The sequence below is a fragment of the Microtus ochrogaster genome, chromosome 10 (genome assembly GCF_000317375.1).
Source record: "Microtus ochrogaster isolate Prairie Vole_2 chromosome 10, MicOch1.0, whole genome shotgun sequence".
In the NCBI taxonomy this organism is placed as follows: domain Eukaryota; kingdom Metazoa; phylum Chordata; class Mammalia; order Rodentia; family Cricetidae; genus Microtus; species Microtus ochrogaster.
The window spans coordinates 73,773,672-73,786,322 of record NC_022016.1 but is presented as its reverse complement, the minus strand read 5'-3'; the positions used below and the strand labels follow the sequence as shown (position 1 = coordinate 73,786,322).

The window sequence follows — 12,651 nt, the reverse complement described above, 5'->3', positions numbered from 1 at the left end:
GGGTTAATACAGTCACCTTGACAGGATCCAGCTCACATAAGAATCAAGCCTCTGGAGAGGTTTGTGAGAGATTTCCTAGACTGGGTTAGTCGAAGGAAGATGGCTCCTGGTCTGAACCAAAAAAGAATACTGTCACTCATCTCCGTGTCCTGACTGGGTGCATTGGGATCATATGATCAGCTGCTCCTGCAGCTACACTGCTGCACAATGGACTGAACTGGTAAACTGTAAGCAAAACAAACCCCATCTTTAAATTGCTTTTCTCGCGTATTTTCACAGCAAACGGGGAAGGTAACTAGCACATGGGATAGGACGCTAGTATCGCCAGCACCTTTAAAAAAAAAAAAAAACTAAGGTATCTCCTCACCACTTCACCAATAGAAATAAAAAATTAAATGTTGAAAATTCCATTTGAAAATATTTCTATAAAAATGCAGCATCTCTGAAAAGATATTCCAGTAAGTGACAATATTAGTTTTCTACAGATGACCACAAATTTGGCTGTTTCAAACAACAGAAACTTGTCACTTTGAGGTTGTAGAGGCCAGAAGTCCCTCCAGGGTGAGTGGAGCTGTGCACTCCAAAGGCTATGGGGAAAACTGGTCTCTTCCAGTTTGGGGGCCCCTAGCTCTCCGGTGTCAGCATTGCTCCCATCCTAGCCTCCGTCTTTGCCCAGCCTCTTCCCCGGGTTTCTCTGGCCTATTCCCCCCCCCCACACACACACCCACCTTTTATCAAACCAGCCCCCTAAGCAGGGTCAAGGCTGGGCATATCTTTTGAGTGAACATTCTTCAACCTACAACTATGATTTCAGGAGTGGGAGAAAGATCTTCCCAGTGTACCTCTGGGGGGTAGGGCCACTGGCTGGTGATTGCTGGCTGGTACTAGGAGATGGATCTGAACAGGGGGAGGAATTGCTTGGGGGCAAATTATGGTGGGGGGGGACAATTAATGAGGGATGAGAACCTAGCCAAGTGGCAGGCACCCAGTTAGGTGTCCTCTCTACCCCATTGGAGGATGCAGTGGAGGGTGTGGGATGAGACGTGACTGCTCCTCTGGTTCCATCTGTCACAGAGCCCAGGGCGCACACCTTCCCCTTTCCTCATCTACCCCTCCCCGCCTCCTGCGTGTGCACACACACACATGCTTGGGTCCACCCACCACACACTTGAGTGCACACACAAACACATAGCATAATGGACAGAGACTGTCATGGGCTGATGTCGAGATGCTCTATCTATAGCTTCATCATCCCCTGGATGGGCCTGAAGGGAGAGAAGCCTGGCCTCCCAGGCATGAGAAAGGTTAGCTGGGGGACTAGCTGGAGGTAGGCTTGGTGAGGATCCTGGCCAGGGTCTGGTTCACTGAAGCAAAGCAGAGTCTCCAGCTATCTCTGAGTAAATATGAATGGGCTCATTTTCCTGCAGTGGTGGGCTGTTTGGTGGGGGAACAAAGGGATGAGACCAGCTGACCTCACAGGCCTCCCTTTAACCCACTCCGGTGGGTTCTCTGGTGTGAAGGACAGCTGCCTCAGACTCCAGGACCTGGATTCCTGGAGCAGCGGCGGACTGCGATCCCAAAGCCGCTTGGAGTCCTGCTTCCGAGCACAGCCTGGCATCGTGCCCTCCTTCTGCAGCACCTGCTATGATGCCAGAGCGACAGGCTTCGCTCAGCATCTCCTGCCCAGCGCGACGTTGGTGTTCACAGGAAGCTTGCTCCGTTGAGTTCTTGGCTACAGTGTGTAAAAGGCAAGACAAAACAAAATAAAACCCCCCAAACAAGCAAACAAACCAAACCAAAAGGAAATCCTCAAACAGACACAGACTGAATCTTTGGATCACCCGGCTTGTGCTTACAATGGAGTTTACTGTCTGTGAGGTTTGAAATGTGGAGTCTTCCTAGAAACATCCCTGGAGGTGAGGGCAGCTGGAACCTGAAGAAAGCAGTTTTCTCCAGGTAGGCTATGGGAGCAGAAGGGTGAAGGCCAGGGAGGGGATCCAGGCCGGATGGAGTACAAAGTTTAGACAGGTGGAGAGAAGTTAGTGGGCAGTGAGGAATCTATATCTGACATGGACTAAGGTCATGGGTCATAGGGAGGAGGAGGGCCCAGGGGAGGCTAGTTAATATTGTTGGAGAGAGAAGTAAGGGGGAGGCTGACAGACCCCGGAAACACTGAAGAGGTGGGCTCAGCATGGCTCTGACTTGGCACCAGGGCTGAAGATGAGAGGCGGGAGGAATGTGGTAGGCCCGGCACCCAGTCCAATTAGGATTTGGGGTTTCCTCCTCTCTCTGAGCGTCATTTGACGCTGTATGGGGAGGGCGAGGCCGAAACCCGATCCTTTAGTACCTGGGGCCCGTTAATGTTTAATCAGAGAGGATCTTCCGATGGGGTTTGGGGTGGCGTGATCTCCCAGCCCCGAGGCATCCAGCACCCACACCCTGGAAGGCTTTCGCCCCCACGTGGACTCACGGACTGCAGTCTGAGACTGGAGGGCTGAGCTGGGGCTTGGCGCCTCAGAGACATCACAGCCCGCAGCCCCTGAGCCCGGCGCTCCAAGTCCCGCTCGTCCAAGTCCTTCCCAACACCGCGTGAACCTCTCCTCTCCGCGATGGGCACCCGGTGGCTGCTGTCGCCACTGCTGCTGCTGCTGCTATTGAGCCCAGTGGGCGCCGGTGCCCAGGACGAGGACGCAGACTATGAAGAGCTCATGCTAGCCCTCCCGTCCCAGGAGGATAGCCTGGCGGATGAGGTCCCGCATGTGGCCACTGCCACCTTTCGCCGGTGCTCTAAGGTGTGGGCGAGGGGTGCCAGGCAACGGTGTGGCTTTGGGCTTGGGGTGGCGTTCTCCGAGGCTCTTCTCTGCGCATACAGTCTTCTGGTGGTCTCTAAGTGCAGCCCCGGGGTACGGGAGACAAGACCCAGCGCGCAGCTGCACCTTGTGGCAGTGGTCGGGTGGGATAGGGGAGGCCATGTGCTAAATGCTTAGTTTTTAAGGTGTAGGAGGGAGAGGGAGCTACTGGTGTGGTCACGCAGAGAGGGTGTCCTTCGAAGTGAGGTGGCTGGGGACGGGGGGAGAACTCTGGTGCCACATCTTTCTCAACTGAGTGCCAACATTCATCCTGGGTGTCTGTTGGGGGCTCTGTTGGCCTTGTACTAGGGAAAGGGTGTCACAGATGAATGACTTGGGGCACCGGTGGGTAAGTGAATGAGTGGGTGGGGTCAACTTCCTGGGCATATCTGTCCCTGACCCTGGGCCACAGGAAGCTCCTGCCTGATCAGGGTGGAGCCATTTTTTCCAAGTTAATCTTCCCAGGGTTCCACTCAGGTTCGCTGCCTGGAAATGGACTTGGGCTTGGAGGCTGGAGTCGCTCACCTGGCTCTGGGTGTCCAGTTACTTTGTCTTGAACTTTCCTGAAAAGGGAAGTGAGGGTTCCTTAGGTGACTACATAGGGGATCTCAGGATGTAACCAGGGAAGAGATCACTTGTGGGATTACACCTGGCGGCAGTGTGACCACCTGGCCACAGCTACTGGGGCAGAAGGCAGAATGGGCTCCCTAGAGCTACCTGGCCCCAGCCAGTGTGCGGGTGGGCTGATGTCAGGTTCTTAACTCAAAACACTCCTTACAATGTTCCCTGAACCCTGTACCTAGAGGGCAGAGGGGCATGGAGTAAGAGAGGGCATCTTAGAGCCAGGCTTGCCTATAATCTTGGCTCTCAGGAAGCTGAAGCTTGAGCTATATAGCATGACCCTGTCCCCAAAGCAACCATCATTCGAGCTAACTGGATCTCCCAGGACAATGCGAAAGCACAGCTTGTAGGGAAGCAGAGGAAGGGCTACTAGAAATGGCTTTGTCTTCTGAAGCAGGAGAAGAAACCAGCAGGCTGGCAGTGAGGTGGAGCTGAAGGCTGCAGGTCAGGCTTGTCTGCATAGTCCCCGCTTCTGCCTGAAGGGGTGGTCTGTCTGGTGGCTTCTCTTTGCACTGGTAGGATAGAAGCAGTTTGCAAAGGCTGGATTACTCAGATTAAAAGGAGCCAGGCATTTAATGGGTTCATCTCTTCCTGCTGAGTACCCTGTTTGGAGAGGTGAGTGACTGGAAGTGAATGGGAATCCGACGGGGTCAGGAATGTCCAAAAGGCCACTCGTTCATTCATTCAGTGGATGTTTTGTGGGCAGAAAATTTAGAATGAAAATCGTTTCAGCTAGGGATTTTCATCCAATCTTTGGCTTCCAGGAAAGCTCTGCTTCCATTGCAGAGGACCCCCCCCACCCCAATTGTGCAGCTTTACACTGGGCAGAGGGCATTCTGCATGGAGCTTTGAAGTTTAACCAGGAGCTGAGCGAATGAATGAAGGTGGAGAGGAAGTGGCAGGGATGAAGGCACAGAGCTGGGGGAGGCAGAGGAGGCGTGAGGCTCACATGTCTGCAGCCCCTAGTCTGTCTTCTGAGGCATGAGATCCCTTTATGGGTTACTGATGGTCCATCTGACCTGGTCTGACTCAAGGTTGTTGATAATCTTCAACTCTTTCCATCACTGTGAATGTGGCTGTGCAGACATTTGCTGCACTGACCCTTGAGCTGACTTCTCATTGTCCGTGTCTGCCTTTCTAAAGTGGTAATCACTGTAGAAGAATTAGCATTTTGGTTTTATGCTGTTCGACTAACAGTCTTTTTATGCCACCAAGTCCTGAAATGAAGGGAGTTAGCAGGTTTTAAACAAGTCCTGGCCAGTGTGTCCCAGTCATGGGCTACAGGATGATCCGCTTCAGCTATCCCTCTCAACAGTTCCAGAGTATATGGAGATGTAGCTTCAGATGAGGACATGATACACTTAAAACCCTCAAGTGGGGAAGGGAATATTAGCACATATTCCATTCTGAGGAAAAGCATCAACTCTTTGCTTGAGGGATGGGGAATCCACCGGGGCTACAAAAGCAAGGTTAGGGATGCCCCAGGATCCTTCCATTTGGGCTAACTGGATCTCCCAAGACAATGCGAAAGCACAGCTTGTAGGGAAGCAGAGGAAGGGCTAGCAGAGACGGCTTTGTCTTCTGAAGCAGGAGAAACCAGCAGACTGGCAGTGAGGTGGAGCTGAAGGCTGCAGGTCAGGCTTGTCTGCATAGTCCCCGCTTCTGCCTGAAGGGGCTGTCTGTCTGGTGGCTTCTCCTTGCACTGGTAGGATAGAAGCAGTTTGCAAAGGCTGAATTACTCAGATTAAAAGGGGCCAGGCAGGATGGAGGTGGGTGGTCCTTGGACTTCCCACTGGGCAGGGAACCCTAATAGCTCTATGGGCTGACAAGGGAGGGGAACTTGATTGGGAGAGGGGGAGGGAAATGAGAGGAGGTGGCGGGGAAGAGGCAGAAATCTTTAATAAATAAATAAATGGAAAAAAATAAAAAAAATAAAAGGGGCCAGGCATTTAATGGGTTCATCTCTCCCTGCTTATGAACTTGTTCAAAATAACACAAAACATCTTTCTATTGTTTTATGTACACTGTGGTGGCAGCCAGGAACAGTATATGTTTATATATTCTGGCATTCAAAGAAATCCACTTTTTTGTAGCCCCTCTCCCCCACACACGGTACTTAGCATCATGTACAATAAGCATATATGGTCACCTCTTTTGCTTTTGGTTTGACCCATGATTATCCTGGTGCCCTGGAGTGGGCTCCTTGTGTGCTTGCTAGAACCATATACCTCTCATTAGAGTCCCTGTGTTTTGGGCGCCACATGTTTCAATCTGCCAATGATTAGCGCCACTCGAGATTCAACAGAAACGGGAGACTCAAGGCTTTTATCGGTGTTCTGCGGAGTGCGTATTTGGATAGTTAAGAGTCCAGAGCAGGGACAGAGAAAGCATGGAAAATATACACATTAATTATTACTCTCACCAGACATACTCCAGAGACTGAAAGTCTCATGGCCACAAATGCACTAAGCTGCATTGCTAAGATCTTTCCAGAGGCATTACTTGGGCAGGCGGAAACATTGCCACCAGGGAACTACATGAAGGTCTATAGGAACACACAGATAATGTGGGAAGGTCTGTTCTGTGCATGCTACACCGGGTCACTGTGGGTCCACTGGAACTCTCATGTCCTCTTCTTCTCTTCCTCCTGGGGACCAGGAGGCCTGGAGGCTGCCAGGCACCTACGTGGTGGTGCTAACAGAGAAGACAGAGCGGCTGCAGATTGAGCAAGCCACCCATCGCCTGCAGATCCGGGCTGCCCGCCGGGGCTACGTCATCAAGGTTCTCCACATCTTCTATGACCTCTTCTCTGGCTTCCTGGTGAAGATGAGCAGTGACCTGTTGGGCCTGGTGAGCTACCCTCTGGGGCATGGGACTTCCCAGGAGGGACGGGCTCCTGTTTCCATGTCTAGACTGACCTTAGTGAGTACCTATGAACTCTTTCTGGGTCACAACTGGTGGTTCCTGGTTCCCCGAGAAACTGCCTTCTAACCTTGACTGCGTCCCAATGCTGTGTCTACATTCATCGGAGATCAGAATGGACCACAAAACAGCTAGCATCAAAGCTTGGCCCCTACCCCATGGCATGGTAGCCTCTATCCTTGTCTGTTTTTTTCACTGCCTGTGAGGAACTCTGGGGACAAGACCTGGGACATTGGCTCTTTTTGTCGATTTGTTGTATTTTTTTTTCCAAGACAAAGTTTCTATGCGTAGCTTTGGCTGTCCTGGAGCTTGTTCTGTAGACCAGGTTGGCCTCTAACTCACAGAGATCTGCCTGCCTCTGCTTCCCGAGTGGTGAGATTAAAGGTGCATGCTACCAGCTCCCCGGCTCTTGTAAAGTGCCAAAGGTGTCAGATTCTTCTCTTCTGGGACAGGGTGGCTCTTCCCCATCACTCTTCCGAGTGCTGCACCTCTCTTTACTGAAGGAGGTGAAAGGACTGTAGGCAATGGTCTGCCCTCCCTGCTCTTCTCCCCATGGCACACCAGGTTCTCAGCTGCACACCAGTCCCTCCCGCACTGGGTGCTTTCAGCCTCCTGCACACACTTAGGTACCAGGGCTCCGGGCCTTGCCCACGCCTCCAGTGTGCAAAGTGCATGCATCTAATCTCCAGCCCCCAGGTCACTGCTGCCCCCCGAGTTTAAAGCAACTTAACATCTTGTGACTAAAAGACTGTGGGGCATCTATGGGCATGGACAAGGCCACAGTACAGGGGGACATCAAGCCAGTGCCTTCTGCCTGTCTGTCTTCTGTGCACTTCAACAAGCATCTTCTGTCACCGCAGAGGAGGGTGACACAGCCTTGAGCCTTTCCTTCCAGCTTAGAGCAAAGGTGGAGACCAACCTGTCGATGTCAGAGCATCAGAGTTGACTGGTGCTGTGCGCTCAGCACAGTGGGGAATACATAAGAGACCTGAAGTGCTAGGTGGCAGACAGGTGCCTGCTGATCAGGGCATCCAGCTCTGTCCAGGAGTCCACAGAATTTGCCTGGGAAGTTGAGCCTTGGCACCTCAAAAAGTGCCACTGCCAGCTGGGTTTAACTTAGAGCAGAGGTCTCTGTCTCCCAGGACTAACTGTAAGCCAGATGTGGAAATAGTAGCCCTCATTTAAGGACTAGTGGAAAATGTGGCTTTTTAAAAATACACACACACACACACACACACACACACACACACACACACACACACACACCTGAGCACACTGGCGGCCTCTGCCTGGGAGTCTAGTTCTGTAATCAATGCAGGTAGGGCTGGGGGCAGACACACGATGGTTAGCACTGCCATCCTGATCTGAGTGTGAGATTTAGGCACTAAGATTCCTGACCGCCTCCTCGATGCTGGGCATAGCCTGACTCCCTGGTGAGATGTGGAGGCTAGAATCCTTCTGACCAATCACATGGGTTCATCCACTGGAGTTACAGAGCATTGTGTTCCCTAGCCAGAGAGGAGTGAGGACACTAGCCTGTGGTTTGTCTGGCTTCTGGGCCCCAGGAGGGAGACTTTGGGAGAATGTGGGTACATGCTGGTTAGAGACACGGACAGCAGTTGCCTCAGGTCGGGGATGATGTGGGCTGCAGTTAGCTGGGGGGCTTTTGAAGCTAAGTGATATGGCTCTCTGGCTTCCATAGGCCTTGCAGCTGCCCCACGTGGAGTACATTGAGGAAGATTCCTATGTCTTTGCCCAGAGCATCCCTTGGAACCTGGAGCGGATTTTGCCAGCAGGGCACCAGAGAGAGGAATACAGCTCCTCCAGTAAGGTCCCCAGTAAGCCTCCCGCCTCCATTTACTTTGCTCTGACCCCCTTCCCCGCTTGCTAGGGCTCCAGAGTCTGCACCGACCTCTTCTGTCCTCTCTGCATCGCTCCATGCAGAGTGCTAGGGTCTTCCCTTAAACGTCCCTCCCTCCAGCTTCTTGTCCCCGTCGGCTTCATTCCCCCGCCCCCATCTGCACAGGCCCCTCACGCTTTACTTCTCTCAGGGAAGAGGCTAAGCCTGACTGACGGGCTGTCTGTGGGATACCCAGCCCTGTAGCCTGGGACAGACCTCTCAGTAGGACAGACACAGCCCACTGCAGCTGCTCCCATCTGAATATCTAGTTTCCCAGTTCACCCTGCCCCCTCCCTCCAGTACCATCCAATGGCTGGAGACTCTCTGCATCTGTCACTCCGTCTCCTCCACCTAGTGTGTCCTGTTTTCAGATAGAGGAAGGTGACCCAGGTCTGGTAGGATTGTGAGTGATACGGAGTCAGAAAAGCTGGCGGGTACCTGCTTTGGGAAAGAATCAGGTTCTGCAGAGTGTGATGTGTCTGTCCCCTGTGGGGCTTCTAGTCTGTAAGGAACGTTAGTCTATTGCATAAATAGATGGAGTATGGGTTATGTGAGATTGGTGAAGCCTTGTAGCTAGCTGGGAGTGTCTGAGCTTAGGCTGCATCCAGCCAGCCAGCCAGAGTGCCCCCTGGGGTGGCCACAGAGCTGTCCTGTGAGACACTTTGCCCTGCTCCCTTACCATACCTTCTAGGGACTGAAGTTGGCCTGAGGCCTGCTAGGGAGGTACTCTAGGACTTAACTGTGTCCCCAGCTCCAGGATGAGAATTTTTTTAAAAGATACCTTCATCTTTATTTCCGATGTGTAAGTGTATTTTCTAAACGTATGTCTATGCACCATGTGCACACAGTCTCCGCAGAGGCTAGACGCGGGCATTGGGTCTTCTGGAGCTGGGGTTACAGATGGTCGTTGGCCTCTGTGTGGGTGCTGGGAAGAGAACCTAGTTCCTGTCCAGGAGGAACAAGTGCTCTCAGTCATTGAACCATCTCTCTAGTCCCCCAGGATGAGAACTTTTGAGAGTGGCTGTCACCTTGGGCTCCTCCTTCCCTCCCCATCCTCCTAGCTCTCTCTCCTTCCATAGGAAACAGGTATGTGCTATCCTCCATAGCCTCCCCACACCAAGCCTGCACAAGCATCCTCCTGCCCCGCCCCTTGTCTCACGCAGTGCTTACCTCCAGCCTTGTGCCTGCTTCTTGGAGACTCACCCTCTCGGGGATGGAAGGTGCAGGTGCCAGGTTCACAGTGAGCATCCTGTGCTGAGTTCCCGCCTGACCTCACTGGAGGAAGAAAGAGCCCTGGGCTTACCTGGCCCTGGCTGGTGAATGTGTGGACTTGAGAGAGCCTCAGTTTCCTCTCTGGGAATGTGCCAACCAGGATGTCAGGCAGCCCTGTTGGTTTCTTTTCAGCCCCTGTCTCAGCGAGCTGTAAGAGGCTTATGCTTGGGAGGCTGGTTTATTTTATACTATGATATTATGCTTTGAATGTTCCTATTGTTGTCTCACATGGAACTGGATCGCTTAGCTCACCCCTGAATCTGTCGATTGCCAGCTACAGGCTCTCTCCCTGCTCTCTCTGTGCCTCACTCCTTGCAGTAAAATAGATTCAGTAGCATGTAGCTTGCAAAGATCATGGGGGGACTCCGTGAGCTGTCTGATATGTAGGGGGGCAGACAGCTCAGGACATAGCAACAACCGTAACCCCACAACTATTCTCTCTCCTTCCCTTCTACGAATGCTGCCATGGGAAGATGGAAGTGGCCAGGTAGAGGTGTATCTCTTAGACACCAGCATCCAGAGTGACCATCGGGAAATTGAGGGCAGGATCACCATCACTGACTTCAACAGTGTGCCTGAGGAGGATGGGACACGCTTCCACAGACAGGTGAGTGTCTCAGACTCCCACTTTGTCTCAGAGGTTGTGCAGAGGTGAGCAGAAGTGCCCCCCTCCACACCCCGCCCCGAGCATCCTGTCAGATCTGCCTGACTTTCCCTGCCATCTGTGGGGTGGGATGTCAGTCTGATCAGGCATCTGCTGATATATCATGGGGTAAGGAGAGTCCTCTCACATGATCCCTGTGTCGATTGAGCAGGCCAGCAAGTGTGACAGCCATGGCACCCACCTGGCAGGTGTGGTCAGCGGCCGGGATGCCGGTGTGGCCAAGGGCACCAGTCTGCACAGTCTGCGTGTGCTCAACTGTCAAGGAAAGGGCACGGTCAGCAGCACCCTCATAGGTGAGTGGCTCTCTGGGTTCTGTCCTCAGTGAGAAGGTAGCCAATGCTTAACAGGAACCAAGGTCTCATAGTCAGGCAGTCTCTGCTACAGTTTAGGGTGATAGAGTTGGTATGGTCCCAGAGATGAAGAATGCAGGGGGGACCGGAGGCTTGGGAGGGGCAGGGCTTGTTCCAGTGGGTGAGTGCTCTTCCACGGTTCTCCACTCTTCCCCATCAGGGCTTTTACAGTGCTGTTTTTATTTATTTATTTTTATTTATTTTTATGATACAGCATTAGACTTGCAAAGCCCTGGTGGTAGAAATTGTCTTTCCCCATCCCTTTGCTTCCCACCAAAGCCAGGGCCCTTACTCGGCAGGGGAACTGCAGCAGATCTTTCCAGACTTCTGCAGGTTACTCCATTAGTCCACTCCAGCAGAGGGCTAGCACTTTGGGATGTAGGTAGAGGAAAGGGAGTGAGGGAGCACTTGGCTTATTGCCTCTCACTGTGCTGGGCACGTGAGTACACGGCTTGGCATGTAATCCTGAAGCTGGCATGAGATGCTTGTTAAATGGCCAGTATTCACAGCCAGGGAAGGTGATTTGGCCAGGGCCCATAGCTGAAGCCTGCCAGCCTCTGGGGAAGGAGAGGCTAATTAATGGTTTGACTACAACCAACCTAGTCAGATGCTGGTCCTGAGCCGGCCCAGGCAGCATATGGGAACCAGCTTGGCCTATGAACCCTTCCTGGGCCTTCAATTATTATCTATCTATCTATCTATCTATCTATCTATCTATCTATCTATCTATCTATCTATCTATCTATCATCTATCTATCTATCATCTATCTATCATCTATCTATCTATCTATCATCTATCTATCTATCATCTATCTATCTATCATCTATTATCTATCTATCTATCTATCTATCTATCTATCTATCTATCTATCTATCTATCTATCATCTATCTATCCATCCATTCATTGATTCTTCCGTTCATCAATTCATTTATCTATTTTTATGAGCATGAATGTTTTGCCTGTATGTGTGTATGTGTACCAGGTACATACCTGGTGCCCACAGAGGTCAGAAGAGGGGGGTCTAATCCTCTGGAACTGGAACTACAGTTGGTTGTGAGTTACCACATAGATGCTGGGAACTAAACCCTGGTCCTCTTTAAGAGCATCCAGTGATCTTGACCATTGAGCCATCTTTCCCATCCCGTGCCTGGAACTTAGAGCACAGTCATTGACACACATTTAGATCAATAGCTTCTGTCCATCAGTGACCTCTTGGGCCTGTCCCACCCCCTTATTGACTAACCCCAGTCCGGCTTGCCACCCTGGAGGCCACTGTGTAGAACAAGACTGTTCATTCCCCGGAAGTCCTTACTCAGGTGGGCCTAAGCCTCTGGAGGACTTCCTGTGGGAGAATGTTCCCTGCTTCCAGGCCCCCACCAGTGTATAGAAAGCTCTTAGTGAATTCATTACAGGGCAGAGTGGGCTTAGCATGAGGGAGTTATTGCATCCATTCGGGCCGCATGATTCTCTGCATGAAGCTGCGGTGTAAGCACAGTTCCACACAAGCCAGGACCTGGTAGCCAGCTGTAATCACAGATGTTACCTACACACCTGTGTCTACTTCACTGTCCCTACCTCCTCCTGGTACGATGGGCCTCACCAGCCAGCCCTTATGAATATGGTCCTGGACTTCAGTTCTTAGCTCAGCCACAGCCCCACAGGGACAGCCGGACCTAAAAGGTTCTGAGAGGTTGTCTTGGCTATACTGTGTGTGGCAGAACAGGGGCCTGAATGGGAATGAAGCTGTCAGGACTGGACAGCTAGGGTCTCCAGGTTATGGGCTGACAAGGATTAGAGTGGTGGGCCTGTGGTAGACTTGATCTTCACGTTCATTCAAAGCAGAGTGTCTCTGATGCTGAGTGGAGTCACATCTTTGGGGTGGAGAGTTGTGGGAGTCTGTGGTATCTTTACCTCCTGAGGTGATATAAACAGCATTAGTCCCTGTTTTATAGAGGGGGGTTGGCAGCTTGAGAGTGGGTGCCAGGGTTAATCTGGGTACAATAGTGTGGTGAGGGGCCTCTGAGCAGGCCTCAGTGGGAGGTGGAGGTTTATGAAGCCTGAGGGATGCCCA

At 52.0% G+C, this 12,651-nt stretch overlaps 1 protein-coding gene across 1 annotated transcript in view; it reads left to right on the top strand.

Annotated features, from left to right (window-relative positions):
- Positions 1 to 2,609: 2,609 nt before the first annotated feature.
- Positions 2,610 to 12,651, top strand: part of Pcsk9 (proprotein convertase subtilisin/kexin type 9) — a 17,193-nt gene continuing 7,151 nt past the window's right edge. Inside the window, exons 1-5 of the mRNA XM_013348493.1 lie at positions 2,610 to 2,792; positions 6,129 to 6,320; positions 8,095 to 8,218; positions 10,038 to 10,171; positions 10,380 to 10,521. Of these exons, the coding sequence (XP_013203947.1) occupies positions 2,610 to 2,792; positions 6,129 to 6,320; positions 8,095 to 8,218; positions 10,038 to 10,171; positions 10,380 to 10,521 (775 nt within the window). The remainder of the gene's footprint in view (positions 2,793 to 6,128; positions 6,321 to 8,094; positions 8,219 to 10,037; positions 10,172 to 10,379; positions 10,522 to 12,651) is intronic.